General features: G+C 43.9%; 1 protein-coding gene across 5 annotated transcripts in view; it reads left to right on the forward strand.

Moving 5' to 3' along the window:
* The window catches only part of PTCD2 (pentatricopeptide repeat domain 2), a 29758-nt gene extending 6030 nt beyond the window's left edge, over positions 1-23728 (forward strand). The window contains exons 1-12 of one of the 5 annotated variants that reach the window (XM_053657304.1): positions 574-659; positions 1200-1374; positions 1856-2123; positions 3218-3364; positions 4701-4855; positions 4941-5058; positions 6742-6820; positions 7225-7316; positions 9503-9616; positions 11046-11120; positions 19059-19172; positions 22763-23728. In XM_053657304.1, the coding sequence (XP_053513279.1) occupies positions 4999-5058; positions 6742-6820; positions 7225-7316; positions 9503-9616; positions 11046-11120; positions 19059-19172; positions 22763-22987 (759 nt within the window). In that variant the 5' untranslated portion in view covers positions 574-659; positions 1200-1374; positions 1856-2123; ... (1 more) ...; positions 4701-4855; positions 4941-4998 and the 3' untranslated portion in view covers positions 22988-23728. Of the gene's footprint in view, positions 1-529; positions 660-1199; positions 1375-1855; positions 2124-2439; positions 3365-4700; positions 4856-4940; positions 5059-6741; positions 6821-7224; positions 7317-9502; positions 9617-11045; positions 11121-19058; positions 19173-22762 lie in introns of those variants that run through there. The other 4 variants (XM_037149064.2, XM_037149062.2, XM_053657305.1 and 1 more) reach the window with 4 other exon arrangements.
* Positions 23729-24712: the final 984 nt, after the last annotated feature.

The following is a 24712-nucleotide window of genomic DNA, read 5'->3' on the forward strand; positions in this document are numbered from 1 at the left end:
AGGTAAAGCTGGACCAAATGAAAGAGACATAAACTATTTGAGTCATGTGAGTCAGCCACTGTGGGCAAACCCATCTTCAGTTCCCATTTTCCTTTCGGTTTTAGTGCTAGGTGCCCAGCTAGTTGATGGTTTGGATATCTCGGTTACATCTTCTTTCTTTTTTCCCCTCCCCAGTCACCTGTAATACAGTTCTTTGGGCTAAGCCTCTGGGAGATTCTCCAACTTTCGAGTGCATGAAGATTACCCAGGTAGTCAAAAATACATATTCTTTTGCTCCTGTCCTCAGAGACTCTGCATGAGAAAGTCTTGACTGGGGCCTGGGCTGGTCCCCCATGACACAGATGCTTTGTGTCATGCATCTCCAACTCTGTGCCCGAGTGGGCCAGCCCGTGAAGGGAGCTGAGTGGCCAGGAGCCTCTCCAGTGCCCCTTTGCCACGGGCCAGGTTCGGGCTTCCCCTGCTCCCTCAGGTCAGATTCTGACAGCCCCAGTCAGCCTAGTGATGGCCGCCCCACTGTGTTTTCTTGCAGAAACCTATCTGAGACACTTGGAAGAGAAATTGACGCAGAATAAGCTCATCTTGAAGGAGGAGTTGAGAACCTTACTTCATTTGTGTGAGTCCCGGGATGATGTGGAACTGGCTAAAAATGTCATCTACAGGTGAGGCATTTGGCCAGCCTTTGTCCCTTCTCACTCTGTTCTGTTTCCTGAGCAATCTTATCTGCTTCCACGGTTTCAGCTGTCGGCTGTACACTGATGACTGCCAAGCCTTTTGTCCAGATGTCTGCCCTGAGCTCTAGACATTGATCTTCATTCTTTTAGCAAACATGTGTTGGGGTCCCACTGCATGCCAGGTGCCAGGGATGGAAACACAGATAATCTATTCCCCAAGAACTCACCAGCTATTCAGTAACTCCACTTACACGTCCCCTGGGTCTTCACATTGACCTTACACAAATTTCTTTCTCTTGCTGTGTTTTCTGTTGCTTTGGCCATTCGCTCAGTACAGACACCAGGCAGCCCCTTTCCTCTAATCTCATTCTCTTCCCTACCTGGTAGGATAAGACTGCTTCCACTTCCCTGGCATCTCTCATCTCTCGCCTTCCTTTCTCTGCCCCTGTTCCCAATGTCTTAGTTCAGGCCTCAGCATCTGTTGCTTGGATCACCGCAAGGGATTCTTAACTTGTCTCCCTCCTCCAGGTTTAAGCCTGTCGTGTTCCATTGTGTTGGATCCATTGTCAGGGTTTTCCGTGTCAGAAGGAACTCGCACAATGTCATAATCTGCTTTTAGGAGAGGTTTCGCTTCCTTGGGAGAAAATCAATGGGCTTCATTTTGGAAATTAACTTCATTGCTTCTTTTCACCATCCTTTAAAGGTATATTTCTCTACATGGACCTGCATTTATATTATATATTTATAGTGAAATACAAGGTATTCATATATAGAATACTGGAAGAATGTATGTCAAAAGTTAACTGTGGTTCTCTGGGAATTACACATTCTATATTTTTTGTTTGTCTAAATGTGTACTTTTCTGATTTTTTCAATTTGTCTATAGTGGACATTAATAATTTTATAATATGAAAAATTTATGTTATTTTTTAAAAAGGAAAAGAAAAAACAGTTACAGAAAATTCATTGAAAATTGGAAAAACACCAAAAAAATAGAAAGAACAAACATTGCAAGTTATGCTATTTCAGATGTCTGTCGTTGCGTAACAAACTATACTAAAACTCACATGCTCAAAACAACCATTACTTATTATTTCTCACAATTCTGTGGGTCAGGAATGAAGGCCTGTCTCAGCTGGGCGGTTTTTTCTTGGCGTTGACGAACGTCACTTGTTCATCTACAGGTCACTGGGCTGAGCCGGAAGGTCCAAGAAGACGTCACCTGCATTTCTGTTGCCTCAGTGCCCCTCCACGTGGCCCTCTCTCTCCTTGCAGTAGCTCACCATTCACGAGTCTAGCCTAAGCTGCACTAGCCCACAGCACCAGTGGAAGCTGCAGGCCTTGTGGAGCTGCCCAAAATTGGCACAGCTTTACTTCTGATGCATTCTCGTGGTCAAGGCTGGTGACCCTGCCAGCCCAGATTCACGGCGAGGGGGAAGGCTCGCACTCTGGGTGGTTGGAGTGGCGTGCACACACAGGGAGGGGAGGACTTGATGGTGGCCACCTTCGGGGCCTATCTGCCGCTTCTAAGAAACCAATGTTAATATTTTGATACGCTGTTTACCCTGACAAGGGTTAGGGGTGCCAAAAATTCTCACGTAACTTAATTTATAAGTTAATATCACAGATTATAAATTAGCATTGCAGATTCCCAACTGCAGATTGAATATACATCCTTATCATTTTCATGTAAAGATTTTATGATTTGATAGAGTTTATCTTTACATAGTTATAATTATTACTGTATATATTGTATAATATTTTCTTATTTTCTAACTAGTAGTATAGAAAAATGTTTTTGCTTATTAATCATACACTTAGGAATTATATTTTAATGCACATTTTTAAAAGATTTTATTTATTTATTTTTAGAGAGGAAGGGAGGGAGAAAGAGAGGGAGAGAAACATCAGTGTGTGGTTGCCTCTAGTATACCCCTTACTGGGAACCTGGCCTGCAACCCAGACATGTGCCCTGACCAGGAATTGAACTGGTGACACTTTGGTCCTCAGGCCTGTGCTCGATCCACTAAGCCACACCAGCCAGAGCTAATGAACATTTAAGTGTGCCCCTGTTGTTGAGTGGCTAAATGATTTCTAACTTTTCACAAATATACATAATACTGTGATGAGCAACTCTATGCATAAAACTTATTCTTTATTTCTTTTTTGGGTTCAGAGGGTATGAACCTTTTGAAACTTGTCAATATAAACTGCCAGATTATCTTCCAAAAGAATTATACGGATTTACAAGTCATACTGTATTAGCAAACCTAGTTCTGTTATTTCAGTTTCATGAAGTTGAATCATTTAAGACCCTCTGGCCTGCTTTATTACTCAATGCTATCAGATGTATAAAGGGGTTATAAAACAGGATAAAATTTTGAACAGTCCTTCACTATTTTTCCCATAAATGTTCCAAGTGTGACTCATCATTCTTTTCTATGCTAATAACTCTCTGCTCACTTGCTGTCCTCTCTGCTTGCGGACAGCTGGACAGCTGGGCAGGCCAGGGTGCGACCAGCCTGTTCCCTCTCTTCTTGAGACAGGTGGCCCATGGCTGGGGAAGGAGAGTAGTGAGCTGAAATAGTCTTTATTGAGCCAAAAATGAGGAGTAACTGAATCCCATCCTGACCTTGACCACATTGATTAACAGAGATTTAGACCCTCCAACTGGAATGTTTCCTATCAAGAAGGTGATTGTTATTTCTGTGGCTTTCTAGGACTTTTAATTAGTGTGAATGTTATTTAAATTGAAAAATCTTTTGCTTTGTTTTGTTTTTAGTCTGGCATAAGTTTCTCATGAGTCAAGTTACTGAAATGTATTGATTTTTGAAGATGCTATCCTCAGCATTCTTACGTTTTGTAAGCACTAACGTATGTGGAAAACTAGCTGTGTACCAGGGATGTCCTCATTCAATCCTCACAAAGACTCTGAGTTCTCTTTCCTCCCTCCGTTCACAAATAAGGAAACCGCAGCTTGCAGTGGTTACCGGTAATTAGTTTGCTCTTGGTTGGGTCGAGAATTGAGACCCAAAGTTTTGTTTGACAACTGAGACATTCTTCTGTGAACGACTTGGTTCTGGCAAAGAACCAACATGTTTGAGAACCGAGATGTTTGAGAAATGGTGAAATATATTGAGAAATATATTTAAGAGGTAACAACATGATGTTTTGATATAATAACAATTCATAACAGTTGTCATGAAGCTGTGAATATTTTTTGTAGCTTCTATCATTGGGATTTGAAATGTATCTTTAAAAGTAGGCATCTCCATTCTAGTTGGCAGCGCATATGTTTAGGGTGGACTCTGTTCATTACGCTGCTGTGTTTTCCTCAGTGACTTCAGCAGGTTAAAAAGTTTTTTAATTCTGTTTTTTAAAGTTAGAACTTGTCCCCGTAGTATTTGGAATTTATTCACATAGAGAATAAGTCTTTCTAAAGCTTCATTTACATGTAATCATGAAGTACTTGTTTTGTTACCAGATTGTCTTCTTAGGGTCTAAAGCGCAGAGAGTTGGTTATTGAAAGTAAAATGATGCTAGCAATTTGCAGTTTTGCAGTTCTAACTGACAGACTGGCCTCTGAAAGAAATCTCAAGCCACAAATAAGATGTCACTGTCTTTGAAATTTGCCTTTTCCTAAAACTAAAATTTCAAACCAGCATTTAACTTCTTTAGCTAAGTGATTGTAGTCACATATGCCTTTCCAAGATGAGGAAAACAGAGCGGTTTGTATAAATTGTAAAACACACTCTTGGTTATCTGCCACCCTAGGTGTAGATGAAGCCAGCCATGATGGGGACGGAGCATCACCCCACCCCTTTTCTTTGCTCCTCTCTAGGTGGGGCCCAGCATTCTAGAATGCAGTACAGAGACAGTGCAATCAAGTGTACAGACAGTGTACAGACTTACAATGCAAGACCTCTGCTGTTCCCTGACATAGAGTGTGCTCATATTCAGTCAGTACTAATTGGATCTCGGTAAATTGAGATGATTATAATGTATACTTTCCTCTCTTTGATTTCGAAGGATGAGAGGGCCTCCAGCAAGCCTCCTCTGTTTATTTGCTTATTTAAATACCTGGTGTATTTCAGCACTCCAGGGTTCCTATGATTACCTTCAGTTCTACAAGCTTCCCCTCCAAACTGTGAGAGTACCCGACTCTACTGCATCCTCAGCACCTGGTAGAGTGCATGCCACGGTCTGTCTGCCCTTTCACTGTGTCCCACTATTTGGCTCACTGGCTCACTGGCTCACTTTGATTACCAGGTACCATGCAGAGAACAGAATTGCCACTTTGGGGGAGTTCAAGTTTGGACCACTCTTCATGAGGCTGTGCTACGAGTTGGATCTTGAGGGGTCTGCAGTGGAGCTCATCAGAGACCAGGTGATTGTATTCTAATGGCCCTCCCTGCCAACCTGAGCTGAGGGGAAGGTGTTTTTATGATGTGAGGAGAGGCATCTCCCTGTGCCCATCTTGTCAGAGAAAGGCTGCTGGGCTGCATGGAAGAGCTCTTTGCATTTTTAAGGTTTCCTGGGAGCCAGTTCCCATGAAGAATGTCTTTATACAGAGGTATAGACCAGGTGTGGAAGAGGGGCAGGTACAGACTACAAGGTACCTTCCTGCCTTGCTATGTGTCCCCCTGGGACTGACATCCTCGCTTTTGAGGAGTTTGTACGGGGACGGTGTGAGGCAGGCACTGTTTCAAGCCTGCCCTTCCTGTGCTTTTCTCCTGTTTTTGTGTTTTTACTTCTGGTCGAAGGCTACATTGTAAAGCGCTTTTTAATTTTCAAAATGCTTTCACATATTTGAATGTCCTTTTCCTAAAAACAGCAATAGCAATAATTATTTTTCAATTAGTTATTGAATATTTAACTGTGTCCTCAGCTTAAGTACTTTATATGTTCCATTTCATTTGTTTCTCACCATGGCCCCAGTGAGCCAGATACTATTATTATTTCCATTTCACAGATGAGGAAGCTAGGACTCTGAGAGATCATACATTTATCCATGGTCAGAAACATTGGTTAAATTTGGGGGTTGGGGCTGGCCACCTGGGACACTTTAGAATTTGGGGGGACTGCCATCACTGAGTTGTCCTCCTGCCTCTTACTGTTTCTCGTATAAAGGCACCGTCCACGGGGAGCTGTTGGCTCTCGGCTCGCCCCCCTTTAAAGAAGCCTGTGCATTAGAAAGACAGCGCAGTGTTATTAGCGAGCAGAGGAAAGGTGGTTTCAGAACAGTGTGGGTTAGTTTGAGCCTGTTTTTTCCTAAAAGAAAAGATACACATACATATTTACTATTCAGTATATATGTATTAAAAATCTGAAAGGATAGACACTGTGTACCTTTAGGGAATAAAATTATAGGAAATTCTCTTTCGTTTACATATTTTTGTATTGTTTGACTATTTTACAATAAGCGTGTGTTAATGTTATAGTTAAAAGAAAATTAAAGTTTTGCTATAGTAAATCACATCCGTGAGTATAATGTTAAAACAACAAACAGAAAATGATGTAAGACCATTTTTTTAAGTTTTAATGAATTATTATTCACTAAGTAATAATAATTATTAAAGTGAATTATTTGGAAAAGTGCATAATCAACTTTGTATTACTTGTTTGCTAAAAGAAGGTCACAGTTGCCTCAGACTTTCTGCCTTAGTCTACAATTATTCTTCCAGCTGCCTTTCCCAGGTAATGTGCTGCACCCCGGTCCCAGGACCACCCCACCGGGGGTAACCGGTTTGTTTCTGTTCTCTCAAGCATAGCGGAAGCCCATTTCATGATGTTTTTCACTGCATTTCTGAAACCGAGATCTCCTACTATGCCTCTTGCCTCTTGTTCAGTGTATGCATTGCCAAAGGCATAACACCCAAGGGAGTAGGCGGTATTTTAATTTTTTTGAAAAAGAAATCCTTGGTTTGTCCGAGACATATTAGAGAACTCAGGAGGCCAAATGAATAAGATGCACACAAAAATAAGTCCTGGACCCATAAGATGCAGTAGAAGAACAATAATCCCTTAAGAGTTTTAATTTTAACCAAACTGTATTGTTTTTCTTTATTAGCATTTACGAGGTTTCTTCTCAGATTCTACATCATTTAATATTTTGATGGATATGTTATTCATCAAAGGGAAATATAAAAGTAAGTATTGCAATTTATGTTAGCTGAAAAATTCTGCTCTCTTTGCTGGCATAGCAGTTAGGAAACACAGCGGGCCAGGCAGAAATGATCCGTCTACCCCTGGTGAGCACCTGACTCAGGGAGACCTGCTGCTTGCAGTGTGAAATGTGCCCCAAAGTGAACACCTTAGATTTTACTTATGCTGAAGTTATAACAGCTTTCTAAATACTAGTTCTTCCTGTATGACCTGATCGTTAATTTTGAAATTTAGTTCATTGCTAAATGACTTTGACAAATAGCTTTTACTGTGCTGAATACACTTGTTAGTGGCTGGTGCTGATTAGAACTCTGGGGATGAGCAGTAGAGGGCTCTGAATTCACTCGCCGGCATTCAACACTGTTGGCCTGCTCCTGACTTTTGGCAGGTGCGTTGGAAGTGTTGATTGAGATGAAAAACCAAGATGTGAAGTTCAGCAAAGATACCTATGTCCTTGCTTTTGCAATTTGCTACAAACTGGTAAGACTATCTCCTATTAATCTTGTGAGCATTGTGGATAGTATTTGAAAGAGGATTTTTTTTCTCTGCAATATAATTCAGTTCCTCAGAAGTCTGTTTTCCATCTGGTGCAGATACGTCCATTGTAAATGTCTTCATTTTTAGAAAACTCAAGTTAGCCATGTCAGACAGTTTTATCATGAAAAAAGCAAGTTTATCATCTGTCATCCTTCCCTGGCAATTGTATACATAGTGAGAACAAGAAACAGTGTGCTGGGTTCAAACTGCTTTCGAGTGGTCTTGCTAGCAGGCTCCTGCTGGACTCCACTGGGTCAGTCTGCTCTGTGGGCCTATCCTGTGGAGACCGTACCTCCCTCATTGGCAAACTCCAGGGCTGCTTGTCCTCCTCTCCCAGTTTTTCTGTGATCACCTAAGTTGGGATTTTCCCCAGCATCCCTTGACTGCACTCTGTCTGTGTCACGTATGTGGCACTTATGACGCTGCAGAATTTATCCAGCGTACATGCAAGGCTCATCCCCCGACCAGAGTATAGGCTCCATGAGGCCTCTTGGCAGGCCAGCACCTGGCAGAGTGCCTGGCACATGACCAGTCTTTAGTAGATGTACGTGACTTTAAAATGAACTCTTTGAGGAGAGCATGACTTACAAGTCCCTGTGTCATTACTGTTATCAGGATTGTTTCTGGCACAGAGAAGCTATTTCTGCATCATTTAATGAATGAACGAGTAATGAAAGAGTACAGTGACCAAGGTCCCATGCATAACTACAGTCATTCATGCCATTTAAACTCCGGAAACTTAACACACCTTTTAATGCTGAAAACAAAGGAACACCAAGCAAGGTAGAGGAACCTGGGCATTGAAATACTTCCCTAAAAAGTGTAGGAGCACCAATTTTCCAAAACCAGAGGGGCAGTTGGGTTACAGTGGAAAGAAAAGTAATGTGGAAATTGAGAAACTTGGAGTCTAGTCTCAACTTCAGCATTAACTGGCTGTAAATTGGTCATTTTCCTCATTTGCGAAATGAGGGGCGTTAGATTCAGGGTCGGCAAGTTTTTTTCTATAAAGAGACCAGATAATAAGTATTTCGGGCTTTGAGGCCCACATGCGATCTCAGTCACATACTCTTTGTGTTTTACCAACCTTTGAAAGGCTAAAAAGCATGTGAGCCGCAGGATGGACCTGGCCTCAGGGTTATAGTGTGCCGACCCCTGGATCGTTGGGTGCTCGGTTCTGACCGCACCTCTCTGCGGTTCTGAGAAACAGAAGGGCCGCGCCAAACCCTGGAGCCCAGCTCCGCAGCACCGTGACACCCGGTTTTCCCAGCCTCTTAAAGAGACCTCCCTGAGTATATACTGAAGAGGAGAGCATTAATTCTACCATTTACAGGGAGCCTTTTCTCCCTGGATCGTGTCCAAGAGTAGCTTGTTTCACTCAGGGAAATCGAGTCGAAAAATCAAACTGGTCAGCCATCCCGAGTTCCAGGCCAGTTCCGGGAACTGTCCTCTCTCGTGGTCACACTCAGGTTTCACTGTAGGATCTGAGTCTGAGTTGTGGTGTGGCAGATGCACGTAGACACGAAGCTGGTGGGGCCCTCACGACCCTGATCTACTGCGGCATGTGAGGGGAGGGGTCGCTTCCACCAGTCTGCGGGGGTGTGCGCCGCTCACATTCTTGGAGGGCTTTCTCTTTTAAGGTTTCTGTTTTCTGGAATTCTTTCATGATTAATGTTTAAACTAGTGTTGGTGTTTTCAGATATTTGACTTACGTGGATACTTTCACACTGGAAATCCCCTCAGAAGTTTCCCGCTTTGCTGAGCTTTACTCTATTGTTTAATACAGTAGTAGTGGGCCAAACCTTTGTACTGTCATCTTATGGGACTCATGTCTAGAAACCAGCCCACCCAGACACAAAGAGATCTGTATGTTTGCTGCAAAGCGCCCCCAAGTCAGAAAATGGACAGAGAGTTTTAAAAATAAAGTTAATTTAGACTTGAGCTGCTAGTATATAGATGACCTGATCTATATGCAAATAGTCTCTGTGTGGTTCTTAATCATTTAATAGGCTTGAAATAGGCTCTGGGAAATTCTTGGAAAAGGAAATCCAAAATACGGAGCACTATTACTCATTTTATTCAATGCAAAGCTTCCTAGCATGTATTTACTGATCAATCCTGCCTCCTTCTAGAATAGCCCCGAATCTTTTAAAATCTGCACTGCGCTGAGGGAAGAAGCTCTAATCAGAGGAGAAGTCCTCTCCAGGAGAGCGTCCTGTTTTGCTGTGGCTCTCGCTCTGAACCAGGTGAGGCCTGGGGTGCACGGTGAGCTGGGACCCAGCTGGGCGTCACCACTTTCATTTGTTGCTTTTATTTGCGTATTGTTCTCTTCCAACTGTATCATAAAGAAAATGTCTCCACAGAGAGACCGATGCCTTTGGTGCCATGGCAACCTGCATCTGTTCCTCTGCCTCCAAAGAATATTTCCACTTAACATTTACGAGCATAACATGCATTGAGTTTGTTTAGAAGGGGCTGGCTGAGAGCCTGTAGAGAATCAGTGAGGGAAGCTGTCCTCTGAGAGAAGTTTCTCAAAGTAATTAAAATGAAATTTTCATGTGATTTGCTTCCTGTGTCATGTTCTCAGAACAGTTTAATTTAATGCTCTCCAAAGCTGAACTCACCACAGATGACTGAGGACTCTCGCAATGAGCCCATTGTAGAAATGGGGTTCATCACAGTTCACAGATAGACCCCAATGCTCTCATTTGGAAGAGACTTTAGTGATCTTTCAGCCTCCCCCTCACTGGGCATGTGGAAGCAGCTGAGGTCCAGAGAGAAGAGAAGACCTCCCCCTGCACATCTCAGTGAAGGACCGTCAAAGCTGGAACCCTGTAGCACCCCCTCTCTGGAAGAGCCCCTCCCAGGATACCCTAAGAAAATGTGTAATACTTTATGAATATACATAGGCTTTATTTCTCCCTGGCCATTGGGAATAGGCATGGGATTGGTTTTCATTTTTAAAAAAATCTCTGTGCCGCTGCCATAGTGACACATTGCTTCCTGCAAATATGGCTTATCTGTGTAAATCCTTGATTAACTCCGCCTCAGTCGCCAAAAGGATCCGGAGAACTTCCCATTACTAGCTCTAAACTCTGTTACATCACTGTAGACAGGAGTTTACATTTTGCACTTCAGGTGGTGCCCCTCGCCTGGGAGAACTACTTTGTGGGCTCTTGCTGAGACGGGCAGCGTGTCCTCCTCTTGCGGCCTTTCCCAGGACTGGCCTGCGCTCCGGCTGCGGCCTTTCTCCCTCTTCCGTGGTTGAGGTTGCTGCTGTCTGCTAATTGTGTCAAAGGTGTTTGGTTCTTTCCTTTCCCTTCCCTTCCCTTTCCCTCTCTCTTTCTCTTTCTGTCTCTCTCTTTTCTTTCCCTCCCTCTCTCCCTTCCCTCCCTCCTTTTCCTCATTCCAGTAGGAGAAGGGGAGATGTCAACTTTCTGCTTCCCTCTGGAAAACTGGAACTCAGGCAACGTGTGAAAACATTTAGTGATGTGACACTATGGGACACATTTTATAGAATATTTGTTCTTGATTACCAAAATACTTTTTGTCTCTGTGTACCTCAAAACCCCAGTGCACCACAGACTCGAATACCCTGACATGTGTAAGTGGTCTTCCTGTTAGCAGAGTGGTGTTCATATGACGTAGGGTATGACTTGTTTTTCTTCTTTCCAGAACCAGGTGGGAAAAGCTGCATCCATTTTTTCTCAAATCATGAAGCCAGAAAACATAACCTGCACTAATTTAAATGTAAGTGACTTCCTTGTGGTTTAAACAAAGGCTTGAAATGTACTAAAGTCATGCCCAGAGTTTTTTTGTCTGCACAATGACTTTTGATCTCCCTGGAACTTCATTCAATTTATTCATTCATAGAGCTCTGTGTGAAAGTTACAGTGTAGCCGCCTGAGAGGAGTCAACACAGCCTGTACTTTCAGCAGTTTATAAACAGGTGAGACATGTAGATGTGCTCAACTGTGAGAGGCGAATAAATGCTGTGGGTATTTATGACTACAGAAGGTGGTAGCTGTAAAGAGAAGGGAGGTAGGTCCTCCAGCCTGTTCATTAAGATTCATGAGAAACCTATGTGCTGATTGCATTTTATTTCATGCTACTTAACTCATGGAGTCAGTATTATCTGTGGTGCATAATATAGTGCCTGATGCAGTAAGTGCTTGCTCAGTAAATGTTAGCTATTTCCATTCTTATACTGCCCCAGACAGCAGAGTTACCTACCCCTTCCTGTCCCAGGACTGGGCACCTAGGCAGAAACTGTAGTTAGAGTGTGTGGGCCAGCCTGAAAAGCTCATAGGCTCAAGCAGATCTGGGAGGCCAAGGTGGCAAAGGTCCCAAGTTCAGGAGTTCAGGTCATTTGAGCCAGCAGTACCAGCAAGCCAAGCAGACTGGGAGGCCTCATCTTCCAGCAGCTGCCATATATTTGGTAACTTCTGTGCTCCCTACTGGATATGGAAGCTCTGGGGATCCCAAGTGTGCCTTTGCTTCTGAGAGAGAGTGGTCTGCAGATGCACTCATCTTGACTGGACAGAAGTAGAACTGCTAGGATTCCATGTGGCCCAGAGCATCATAGGAAAGAAATACAGGTGAGTGGTGAGAATGGTTTTACATGGACTATAAGAGGCTTTTCCTAGAGTTGAAGTGCAGTTGTGGGGATCAGTCCATAAGGATTGGTGGTGAGACACTGAAGGGAGTGAGACTGGCAGATTTTAATATAGTTTAGCTATGGTACCATCTAAATACTTTGTATTTGTTGGTTCACTTTATACAACGCTGTCAGGACAGTATGCCTCCATATCGTAGATGTAAAGTGAACATTCAGAGAGTAAGTAAATTACCCGAGTTCATCAAATGGCCAACTGGTTTTTATACAAACAAATCTGTTTGACTATAAAGCCCAGAGTTTCCTCATCACTCCAGACCTGTAGGGATAAGGGCTGTGTCTCTTCCCCAGGACAGGGACTAGCTGTTCCTCCTGAACAATGAAAAGGACGCAGGACTGCATGTGAAAAATTGACTCCCTACAGTGCACAGATTCCATGCCCGTGAATTTAGATCCTTCGTCTCTTTCAGTCCTTGGCTTTAACAGTTGTTATGGTCCTTCCCGCCAAGATGGAGGCGTAGGCGGAAACACTGCACCTCCTCGCACAACCAAGTTTAAAGATAACAAAGTTTTAGTAATGAAAATGCAACCAAAACACGGAAAATTGAACTGTATGGAAGTCTGACAACAACTAACCATTCATCTAGACCAGTAAGGGGTGGAGTCAGCGGCAGAGCGGGTCGGGCAGGAAAGATCAGCCTGACTGACTCAGGAGTGCAGGAGCACAGGCTGCGGTTAGCAGATCCCAGGCGTGGGGTGGCAACAGGCGGACCCAGTGAGGGTGCAAGGCAGCTGGCTGGCCACGGTCACACATTCCTGCGCAGATAAACCAAGCGAAGGAGTGAGCAGTGAGACAGACAACTCAGGCCAGGGCCTCAGCCATGGGAATTAGAGCCTGAAAGCACCAATTGGAAAGACTTTTGGGGTCGAGGTGCTAGGAGAAGCTCCCAGGCTCACAGAGTTTGTTGGAGAGACCCACAGGGTCCTGGAGGGTGCACAAGCCCACACACCCGGGAACCAGCACCAGAAGGGCCCAATTTGCTTGTGGGAAGCAGCAGAGGGGACAGAAATCTGAGAGACAGCGTGGAACAAACACCATTGCCCCTCTCTGACCTGGCCCCCATTTACAGTGTCACAACCCAGCTACTGGGTCACCCCACCCTGGTGAATACCTAAGGCTCTGCCCCTCATATATAATAGGTGCGACCTGACCAAAACATTATGGCTCAAGCAGAAAAAGAGCTCAAAGCCCCAGAGCCAATAAATCTAAGCAACCAAGAGATAGCCAACCTTTCAGATGCACAGTTCAAAACACTGGTGATCAGGATGCTCACAGAACTGGTTGACTTTAGTCACAAATTAGAGGAACATATGAAGGCTAAACTAATTGAAATGAAGGGAAATTCACAGGAAACCAATAGTGATGGAAAGGAAACTGGGACTCAAATCAAAGGAGTGGACCAGAAGGAAGAAAAAAATGACCAAACAGAAAACAATGAAGAAACAAGAATTCAAAAAAATGAGGAGAGGCTTAGGTACCTCCAGGACATCTTTAAACGCTCCAACATCCGAATTATAGGGGTACCAGAAGGGGAAGAGGAACAGCCACCAGTGGGAAACTTATTTGAACAAATAATAAAGGAGAACTTCCCCAATCTGGCAAAGGAAATAAGACTTCCAGGAAATCCAGGAAGCTCAGAGAGTCCCAAAGAAGTTGGACCCAAGAAGGAACACACCAAGGCACATCATCATTACATTAGCCAAGATTAGATTGAAGGAGAGAATCCTAGAAGCAGCAAGAGCTAAGGGGACAGTCACCTACAAAGGAGTTCCCATCAGACTGTCAGCTGATTTCTCAAAAGAGACCTTACAGGCAAGAAGGAGCTGGAAAGAAGTATTCCAAGTCATGAAATCCAAGACCTACATACAAGATTGCTCTATTCAGCAAAGCTTTCATTTAGAATGGAAGGGCAGATAAAGTGCTTCTCAGATAAGATCAAGTTCAAGGAGTTCATCATCACCAAGCCCTTACTATATGAAATGTTAAAGGGACTTCTCTAAGAGAAAGAAGATAAAAAAGATGAACAGTGAAAGGACAGCAAACTCACAGTTATTAACAACCACACCTAAAACAAAAGCAAACTAAGGACAGCTAGATCAGGAGCAGAACCATAGAAATGAAGATCACATGGAGGGTTAGCAACAGGGGAGTGGGAGAAGGAGAAGGGGGGAGAAGGTACAGAGAATAAGTAGCATAGATGGTAGGTAGAAAATAGGGGGAGGGCAAAAATAGTATGGGAAATACAGAATCTAAAGAACTTGTGACACATGGACATGAAAGGGGGGAATGGTGGGGGAAGGGTGTGCAGGGTGGAGGGGAATGAAGGGGGGAATAGGACAACTGTAATGGCATAATCAATAAAATATATTAAAAAAACAGTTGTTATGAAAATGTTGCAATAATTTTTTTCCGGATGAGAAAATGCTTTGGTGGAAATAAAACATGAACTTCTGAGAGCAGAGCTGCCCTTCACAGCAGGAGGAGAAATCCAGAGCACGGTGAAGCATGCTCCCGGGTCAGGCAGCCGGGCCAGCTCCTTCCCCCTGGGAGCTGGGACGGAGAGGCAGCTGGTAACCGTGGCGGAGTGGGCATGAATCAGGCCCGGACTGCGTCAGGAACCTTGAGCTGATCTCGAGTATGAATCATCCGCTCTGTGAACTGGGCCACAGAATTACCCATTGTCAGGAAAGTTAAAGATAGTTTTATTGTTTAAAAATTCATAACTTAGGAAATTCTTCCCAGTGTCCAATTTAAATGTCTCATATTTCAGCATACGCCAGCTTCTTCTCCCTCAGGAATGATGGAAAAGAGATGGTTGCCATTCTCGGGTTTAATAATCTTTCAGATTCTGGGTCTCTGTTATTAGAACAGGTTTTTAAAAATGTAATGTAATGGGCCCTTGCCTTTGCGAGGCTGAGTCATCTACTTGGAATCCCCAAGGGCAATTTGTTAATTTTTAAGAAATGGAAACCTGACAAGTAGGCTGAGTAGAGAGTCTATTCAGTCAGTATTGCAGGAATAAGTGAAGTTTTTTTCCTGATCTACTTTAAAAATTAATAAATACTTAAAAAAATAAATCTTTTTCTGCTGCGAATTGGAATTTGCACTTACCCAATTATTCCCCCACAATTTTCTCTTCACTGAAATTGCTCCTGCTGCTAACATGACCCAGAGGGCCTGGCTTCCCGTTTTCCAGCTCATACATGTTAGATATTGCACTGAGTTAGCAATGACCTCATCAAAGCACGTGCATGTTGACTCTGCCCTATAGTCTAAATGTAAACCCATCAATCTCCAGACAACTGCGGCCCCCTCTTTAGCAATGCTGTTCAATATTGAAGGATCAATCTCTACCTCCAGACATGTCTGAAAGTATCAGACACCAACTCGGGGTAACTGTCCACTGACTCTATTTTATTTCTAATAATTTCTCTAGAAGTGTGGCAGTCTCCAAATGGAGACTCATTTTGGAATTGAATTACCTTTCAAGGGAGGTGACAAGTGGTTGGTTTTGCTCCTTTTGTCATTTATTTATTGACACAATTGAATGTTTTAATGCCCTTTTCTACTACCTACAAGGTCACCCTGAAGTTCTAGCTCCTGCTGGAAAGTCTCTGAGGCTGCACAAGTCAGAGAGGAGGAAGGACTCATTTCCTATAAACCCCACTGTGGCAGCATCTCCCTGTGTGTATGAGTTAAAAATCTCATTTGAGTCCTGGCTGATGTGGCTCAGTTGGCTGGAGCATCGTCCATAAGCTGGATGGTCATGTGTTCGATTCCCATCAGGGCACAGGCCTAGGTTGCAGGTTTGGTCCCCAGTTGGGGTGCATTGAAGAGGCAGCCGACGATGTTTCTTTCTGACATCGGTGTTTCTCTCCCTTTCTCTCTCCATTTCTTCCCCTCTCTCTAAAAAAATCAATAAGTACATTCTAGAGTGAGAATAAAAAAAGAAAGAAAAGAATTGCATTTGCGTGGGAGCAATGTAGACTCCAAAAATGCAAGGGTCTGTATGAATTAGAGGCTTTCTTTTTCTCTCATGTAGAAAACCAGTGGCGGTCAGTCCAGGTCTGGTGTGGCATTCCATGATACCTTCAAGGACCCAGCTTCTGTCTGTATTTCCACACCAGCATCCTAAGCACATGACTTTCATCTATTGATTGTATTGCTATTCCAGCAGGAAAGGGGAAGAACAGAGAGGGCAAAGTACTTAGCACCTTACAAAAATTTTTTTATTTACTGATTGGAGAGAGAGAGAAATAATAATTTGTTGTTCCACCCGTTTATGCATTCATTCGTTGCTTCTGGTACACGTGCTGACTGGAGATCAAACCCACAACCTTGGCACATCGGGATAACACTCCAGCCAACTGAGCTATCTGGCCAGAATTTAGCACCTTTTAAGGATGCTTTCCCAATTGTCTTACATGTTATTAGCCAGAACTTAATCCCCTAGCCTCGCCTGTTTGCAGAGGAACCCGAGAAACAGCCTTCGAGTTCTACACTTGATAGCATAAGTTAAAATTCGGGAATCCTGTTGTCAAAGAAGGAAGGGGAGAATGGCTGTCATTTAGAAAACTAGCAGTCTCTCCACACTGTGATATTCTGTTTCAAATATGCAACAACTTTAAAAGAAAATAAGAGCCAAAAATGCAACTTTCCAGCATGTTTAGGGGTTCTTTTTTGTTCAGAGGTATCCGATGATTTGTCAGCACTTCCTGAGGCCTCAAAAAATCAGAGGGATAGGAAGTATGTGTTCTATTAATAGTTTTTCTTACCAAAAATTCCCCCTGCTCCTTGCTAATTTAATTTTCCTTGCCTTTTGTTTGAAAGCTGTGAGATTAAAGCAATGTGCTGTACCCTAATTTAGCTTTTCTTAATTGCACCCTGAGACATCAGTTTGAAACAAGCTCCTAGCTTTAAATTTTCTCTTTGCCTTTCATCAGTATCCGCCTCATCTATATTGCTCCTCATCAGTATATTCATAAGGTATTGACCTTACTCTTGAAATCTCTACTGAATCAGAGATAGTTGCTGGAGGCAAGGAGAGAAGTTGAGGAAACTTAGGAAGAAAAGCTGAAATCTTCCAGGAGCACATCATCAATAGTTTTTAACATGGAGCTCCAGGAGGTTTATCCTTGAAAATTGCTGCGCTCCCCTCTCTTTCATCATTGGTGAAGGTCTGCTAGGTGGCAGCCACTGGGGATGTTGCATTTAACAAAAGTAGACTTGTCCTCAACCTCAGTAGGACAGTCCACTGCCATCCAAATTTGTTAAGGATGTTAAGAACTGTTTAGAGATTTTACCCTGCTTCCAGACTAACGCATTTCTTGGATACTGGTAGAGATACAAGACATCAAGGAGTGAAGGAGAGTTTATTACTCACAGCAGTAGCAGTAGCCAGAATATTAGCAGTTTTGCACTAGTTCCCTGAGATTCCCATAGGATGATGTGAAGAGATCTATATGCCTCCTGAGTGCACAGGGGCTTACATTTGAAGGTGAATTGGGGGAACCCAAATCTCTTGTAAAGGGCAGTAAGCTCTCCCGCCCTTTGCTCTGGATGAGGCACTGAGTCTCACTTCCCAAGCTGTTGGTTATCCAGACACCCTTGAGAAGATTGGAGGAAAGGCTGTCAGCACTTCTGCTCAAACGGGGGAGACCATGGAGGGGCCTCCCAGCAGTGGGTGTGCCCGTGACTTGGCCTGCGCGTTAGAATACTGAACGTCGGTGGGGCCTTGGGATTCTGTCTGCTTGGGGTCGCTGCACTCTGCTCTGCAGGCCAGAGAGAGCCTTGCATCCTAATCGACTGCTCAACAGACATAGAATGTTTGAAATGGACTGGTGAGAGAACTCAGCTGGTTTGGTATATAAAAGAAATATCTCTTCCAAAAAACTTCCTTTTGTAAGCATCAAGAGCCTTAAAATGTTCATACCCTTTGACTTTGTTATTTTACTTCTGGGAATTAAGTCTAAGAAATTAAATTTATTTTTTTTAAATGTGTGCACATTTATCAATATGGTAAAAGATGCTATTAATTTATTTGATGCAGTATTTTATTTATATGATGGATTGCTATGCATTCAACATTAGAAAAGAGACTTTTCTTTTTTCTAAAATTTCTTTTTAATGCTATAAGAAAATGTTCATTGTATAATAATTGACAAAAAGAATCAAACTTTGGGGAAAATTAATATATTTGGAAGATACTGTATGAAATTGTAAACAATGATTAACATTAGTAAATTCTGAGTTATTCTTATTTAAACTTTTCTGTATTTTTTGAATTGTATTAGTGCACATTGGTGATGAGGGGAAAAATGTATTCTTTTTTCCTTGTGTTGTTCAGTCTGATGGGAGGTGGTTAGTAATCATTTTGAGTGCTAAGTACAGTTCCCAGTTTTGAAAGTTCCTTAACAGCAACGGTCTAAATAGAAGTGCCTCACTAAGACTTCAACCAGCTCCCACAGGTACCTTCAACAGCCTATGAGCCTGGAACTTCTTAACCAAAATACTAATAAATAAAAAAGGTAAAGGTGTATTTACCCTAGAGCCCATTTTATGAGATCATCTGATTGTGATAGCCTCTGAATCTAGAGGCAATAAGGAGGAAGAATCTGTAGTGTTTACTGAGCACCTCCCGTATTTTATTTAATTTTCACAATAATTCAAAATATGAGATGTAAAGCTATTTTCATCACTTTAAAAATTAAAAAAAAAAGTTGTAAGAGTACCAGCCAGAGTCGCGTAGCTAATAATAATTGCCAGCGCTGGAAATCCAGCCCAAAGTCCCGTTCTGTTCTTACACCAGCTCCGCAGTAGCAGCATTCTGACTTGCCATTGGAAGACAAACGTTGGTTGGCAAGCATGCGTTTGAAGCATGTTTTTGAACTTGTGCAAGCAAACAAATTAGGATGTAGCATGAAAATGGGGTAGGTGCCTGCACATCTTCTGGTGCACTTCTCAGTTGAAAGCTGGCTCAGGCTCATTTTTGCTGTGTCTTATTTCTATTCAGCTTATGATCTACATCCAGTCGGATATGTTGGAAACCGTGATAGAGATACTAAAGGATACTGCAGAGGGAAACTTATCAATATTTGTGAAAAGACTTAAATTTTCAGAAGAAGTGGTAAGTGTGTGGCAGCTGCAGAAATCATTTAAAGGGGAAGGGCACTCTTTGAAAAGTCCACCTCCTTAGAGAGATGGTCGAATTTGCAAACTCTCGCTGTTCCTCTCGTAAGCTTTCTCTGTGTGGGTGCAAAGATTTTTTTCCTTCAGACACAAAATATACTCCAAAATGCTAGCAAAGCTTCTTCCCTTTGTTAGTCTTTTCCCCGGACTGTTTTTGTGGGTCCCAGCTCTCTCTTTCTTTTTCCTTTCTCCTCAAGCCTCCAGTGCCTTCTCCCCGCTCTTCACTCTCAGTCAGTGATCTTGCTTGTGTGTCCTGCAGGGACCGGAAGCAGTCAGAGAGAAGCGAGGCCCCTCCACAGCCTTCTGGCTGCTCCCTGCCTGCCCAGCCCTGCTCCCAGCTGTGTCCTGGAGCGAGTCCCCTCTGACCCACTCCAGGGCCTTGGTCCAGAAGGTGTCTCCCCCTCTTGTGAGCAAATTAGCATTCCTTTCCCTTGGATCATTCCCATCAGCAAACAATAAATAGGCTGCAGTATCTCTGGTCTTAAAAAAAAACTCCCCTATTTAAACAAATGAAAAACCAACACTCCGGTTATGAAACCATACTAAAGCTTCTGTCATTAGACTTGTTGTTTTAGCTCCTGAATAAAGCAGCTAATGGAACTGTATAAATGTTTTGCAAAATTCTAAAACAAATTTAAGTAAAAACGAGGAGAAAGAAAAATTGAAAGCAAAATGAAACAAATGAACCCATGTGTCACCTGGGTGGTTTAAGCACACAAAGAGGAATTATTATAAATTATTTGAAATTTCATAATTTGTACATTGCTAGTAGTATAGAGCCTAAGGGAAAAAAGAAGTGTAAGGATATTGTTAGTAATGAAACTGGTGCTGTCGTTTCGACCACAAAGCGGCCTGTTGGGTGGTCCTCCCCCCTGCTCTTCTCCCTCCTTCCCTTGCCTGTGTAGTGGTGGTCTCACCTGGTGTCCGAGACGGCTGGACTGCAGCAGAGGGCAGGTGGCTGGCCTCCCCTCTGCCACCCTGTTACCTCCCAGGTCTATTCCATTTCCTCCCTTGCACCCAAAGGCTTCTTCCTGCTGTTAAAGGGAACAGAACACTGACTGGATCTGACTCCATTTAAAGCTTCCCTGTGTTTGAGGTCTTAGTTCTGTGTAGGTTGTGACTCACTGAGATCCTTTTGGAATATGATAGAAAAGCAGTGGTCCTGGAAATGCAAACAGGTTTTCAAGTGCACAGTCGTGTGCATGCATGTGCAGTACAGACACACATTAACCACTCATCCCTTGGATCTGGTCTGTTGATATGTTTCCCAACTTTATGACTGAAGAATCTATCATCCAGACAAACTGCACACTGAAAAATGCTGATTGTTTTTATCTGAAATGCACCCCCAAAGCTGTCAGACTGACCAACATAGGAGGCTCACCCTTCAGCTCGCCCCCCTGGTTGTGAGACACCCAGGGAGCCACGTACTGTGAAATGAAGCAATCCTATAAAGTAGCTTTTGAGCTCGCTCTGAGTATGTCTGTGAGCCCGCATGTGGAGTCTTGCATTGTAAAGCTCTGCATTTCACAACTGCTGTATTTAGCGTGGGTACCAGCAGTTATTAACCGTGTCTCACGTGCGGAGATAAGGTGGTTTGCCGCTGGAGGAATGGGGAGAATTGTTTATTTTCTGCAGTGCTAGGGCTGAAACCACTCAAACGGCTGTTTATTCACTGCCTCCTTTCTTAAAAGTAAATTAACAAACTATGCGGTATGATCTCTCTTCTGCTGAAATCGTTGCATGGTCCTGATGATTCCAGGTAGTGTTTTGCAGTGGGGTGAGGGGCTGGTGTCGTACACCGGGTGGAGCAGCATTATCGACACCTCCAGCTCCGCACACCTGCTTCGCTTCTTTCGGAGGTCACTGTGCCTCGAACGTGAGGACTAAACAAGCTGCTCTTCTTAAGAACATTAGGAGGTGCCTAAACTTTTAATTGACGGCTCACTGGGGAGCCTGTGTTTGAACGGAAGGTGTGCAGGTAACTAGCAGGATTATGAGGTATTAAACGGTGACCAAAGGATATATGTTGGGGACTTTGATTACAATTAAATCTCATTGAGAAACATTGTTAGGTCCTATTGTTAATAAGGATCGAACTATGCAGAGTGTTGATTTTGTTCAGAGAGTAGCTTCATGTTCTAATTTAGAGCTCACCCACTTTTGTAGAATTAATGCCATTCATATTCTTGTGACTCTTGTGATATTTATACCTCTGGTCTAGTCCTGTCCTCCATGTTTCATTCTTATAATATGCAACAGCCTCTTGGCACATCCGCTTCCCTGTTTCCCAGGCACCCGAATCATATTCGTAACAGGACTCTTGGTGTTCCCTCTCCTCCTCCCCATCTCGGTTCATGACATCACCCTTCACCAAGTTACAAAGCCCAAGTTGGGAAGATGTCTTTGATGCTTCCCTTTTCCTTCACCCCTTCAACCCATCATCCACCCGTCGTAGCCACCCATCATCCATCCTCTCACTGGGGCTGCGGTGGGACCTCCGGGGCAGACTCCACATTCTCGTACCCACCACATCTCCACACAGCTCTGTAAACCGAGAGCAGATCGTGCCCCAGTTTGGACCCTCTGATGGCTTTTAGGGTAAATTCCAAAAGAACGTACCATGCCTAACACCAAAGCTGGCATTCAAGGGATGATTGCAGTAGAGGGAAGAGGAAACCTGGCCAGAGAAGAGGATATGAAGGAGACGCAGGTGGCCGGTGGAGCTGCGTAGACTGGAGCACAGAGTCCCTCATACTTATTTTCTGCCATTACCGAAAGCTAATGGCCGACAGGATGCTAATTAAAAGGGACAGGGCCTCACCCATCATTATGAGAATCTGCACATCCAGACTGACGATGCATTTGTTCTCACCTCAAATACACCCTGAAAAATGCCAGAATAGAAAGTGTTCCTAACCTAAAACAAAACATTTTTTTAAAAAGATTTCCAATCTCCGAAAACAAACCAACTTCACATGCACTATAAAGCCCTACATAATTTGGCCCTGCCTCTTGCTCTGGTCGCTAAGTTGGACAAACTTGGTCTGTTGCTGTTTGAGCCCCTCTTCCCGGCATGTCTCGTTACCCAGTGTGTGCCACTTACACCCCTTCTGTAAGATATGAGGCCCTGGCCAGTGCGACTCAGTTTGCAGCGTCATCCCGCAGCCGCAGGTTCGCCACTTCAATCCCTGGTCAGGGCACATGTGGGAGGCAGCCTGTCAGTGTTTCTCTCTCTCTCCGTTCTTCTCTCCCTTTCTCTCTAAAAGCAATGAAAAAATGTCCTTGGGTGAGCATTAAAAAAAAGATAGACAAGATCTTCAAGGACTAATTCTGAATTTTGTGTGTAGCTTGTGGGATCCTTATTGCTGGTCATACCTCCATGTGCTCCAGTACCCTGGCTTTTACCACAGTAGGTATACACTACACTGCATTTCTACTCATGTATGTCCCTGCATCCTGGAGGGTAAAAGAACAAGGAAAAAACCGTGCATAGGTATAATGACTGGCTTTTCTTCTATTTTCCAGCTGGCCAAAGTAAGGGGAAAAGTGAAGGATGTGCCGGCCCTTCTGGCCAGATTTGACGAGCTCTATGGGAAACTGCACATAAATGGCCAGGTCACCACTTACAGTTTGGATGCTCTGCTTTGCCACACCCCCAAGGACCTGAAGTCCCACGTAGTTCTGTCCAGCAAGAGAGTAGCCAGCCGTCGGACCTTCCAGCCGCTCAGCCAGTCCCTGTGGGCTGAGTAACCCCGGGTCCAAACCCCTGGGGGGTGGGTCTGAGTTGGACGGGGCCTGTGTCCAGTGACTTATGGCGGCGTCCTAAGAAGCCTGGCACCGAACTCCAGTGGACACTGTACTACCACTTGGTCTCCTCCTAATCTCCGTGTTCAGTGAGTGCCGGCAGGCTGACCTGAGAGGTTAACGCATTGTGCCACTTTGAAGGTCTAGGCAGAGGCAAGCAGAAAGCTCCGCTCCCTCAGAAAGGAGGCTGGCGCCGGTAAACTGTGGAGGGTCCTCGAAGGAACATGGTCACAGTGTCCGGCTGCTGGTACCAGAGTTCCCAGTAAGCCGTGGTGGAGGGAACTGCACTGTAAGTGGTCAGCCCCGACCCCCTTTCAGGGGAGCGGCTGCTCACCGACTTCAGATGGTCCGAGTGCCCCCGCTGCAGTGCTGGGGCATAGCCCGGGATCCTCCCTGTTTCTGTCCTCACTCACCGCGAGCCCTCCTTTTCCCACCCGTGTGATAGTGGTGCCTGTGTGAATCTGCATGTGGATTTGAAATTTTCATCAAGGGCCACATTTCCTCAAAAAATAAGAAAAATAAAAAAGTTTCCCCAAACTTCTTGGGATTGTATTTTGTTTTCTCAGCAGCACAAACAAAACCAGAATTTAGCTCTCAGAACTGGCAAGTGAGCCAGCATTTAAATGATTACTGCTCTGGTCGTGGGCAAACCCTGTGCTTTTCAAAATAAAAGTGCCAGTGAAAACCACATAATGTTCTCTGCATTGCTGAGTTGTCTGTGTGGGCCATAAATTTTTGTTTGTTAATGGGTTTTCTTTTTCCTCTCTTTGGATGTTTTATTTTCTGGTAAAAACGAATGTGCGATGACGGCAGGTCAGAGCTTTCTCGCACTGATCCATTTCTCACGGTTCGAGGTGCAGCCCCGGGAGGGCTGTGCCCTGTGTTTCTGAAGGCCCCAGGTGGCGCTCCAGCCCCTCGGCCCCTCCCTGGCGTGCTGCAGACCCTTCAGTGCCAACTGGAACTTTATCGTTACTTTGAGGCAAGAATTGTTCATAGAATCAGAAATTTTATCGGAGGAGGAATCTTCTGAGTCTCCTAATTGAACTCCCTCATCTTTCAAGTTGAGGAAATGGCTTGTTCAAATTGGGGTAGTTTGAGGAGGAGCTGAAATTCAAATCTGGACTTCTAGTCTTGTGCCCTTCCCATTATCTGCATTTTGTCTCTGCAGCAAAGGAAAGGGAGAAGCTCTTCAGAGGCAAAGCATTAAGGGCTTTCCCAACCTGCTGTGTGGCATGGGCTCACCTGGGTTCCATCACTTGTTAAATGGGGGATGGTAATAGCACCCACCTCCTCAGCTTGGCATGAGGATGGAATGAGTTCAACCAGGACAGCGCTTGGTGCAGAGTAAGTGCTGTGTCAGTGTTAACTATTGCTGTCACTGTCGGTAGCATTTGGAATGTTTGCACCTTGTTGAGGAATTACATAAGCAAATGAGTTCTTCTTCCTGCTCAGAAATATCAACAGAATTTCTTGGCTTATGCTCTGTGAAACATTAGTCTCCCCCTTTAAAGAAAATTCTGTGCCTTCACAGACTCTTAATTGCATTTTGTGTGTCTTGTGTTTTGGAAGAAAAAAAAAGATCTCTCCACCTTCAAAGTCTTAGGGAATAACAGGGCAGGCTTCCTGTCCCCCGCGTGTCCTTTCTCTCCCTGGTGTGCACAAAGAGCGCTC

The sequence above is a fragment of the Artibeus jamaicensis genome, unplaced genomic scaffold, assembly GCF_021234435.1.
Source record: "Artibeus jamaicensis isolate MK-2021 breed Jamaican fruit bat unplaced genomic scaffold, CSHL_Jam_final scaffold_369, whole genome shotgun sequence".
Lineage (NCBI taxonomy): Eukaryota > Metazoa > Chordata > Mammalia > Chiroptera > Phyllostomidae > Artibeus > Artibeus jamaicensis.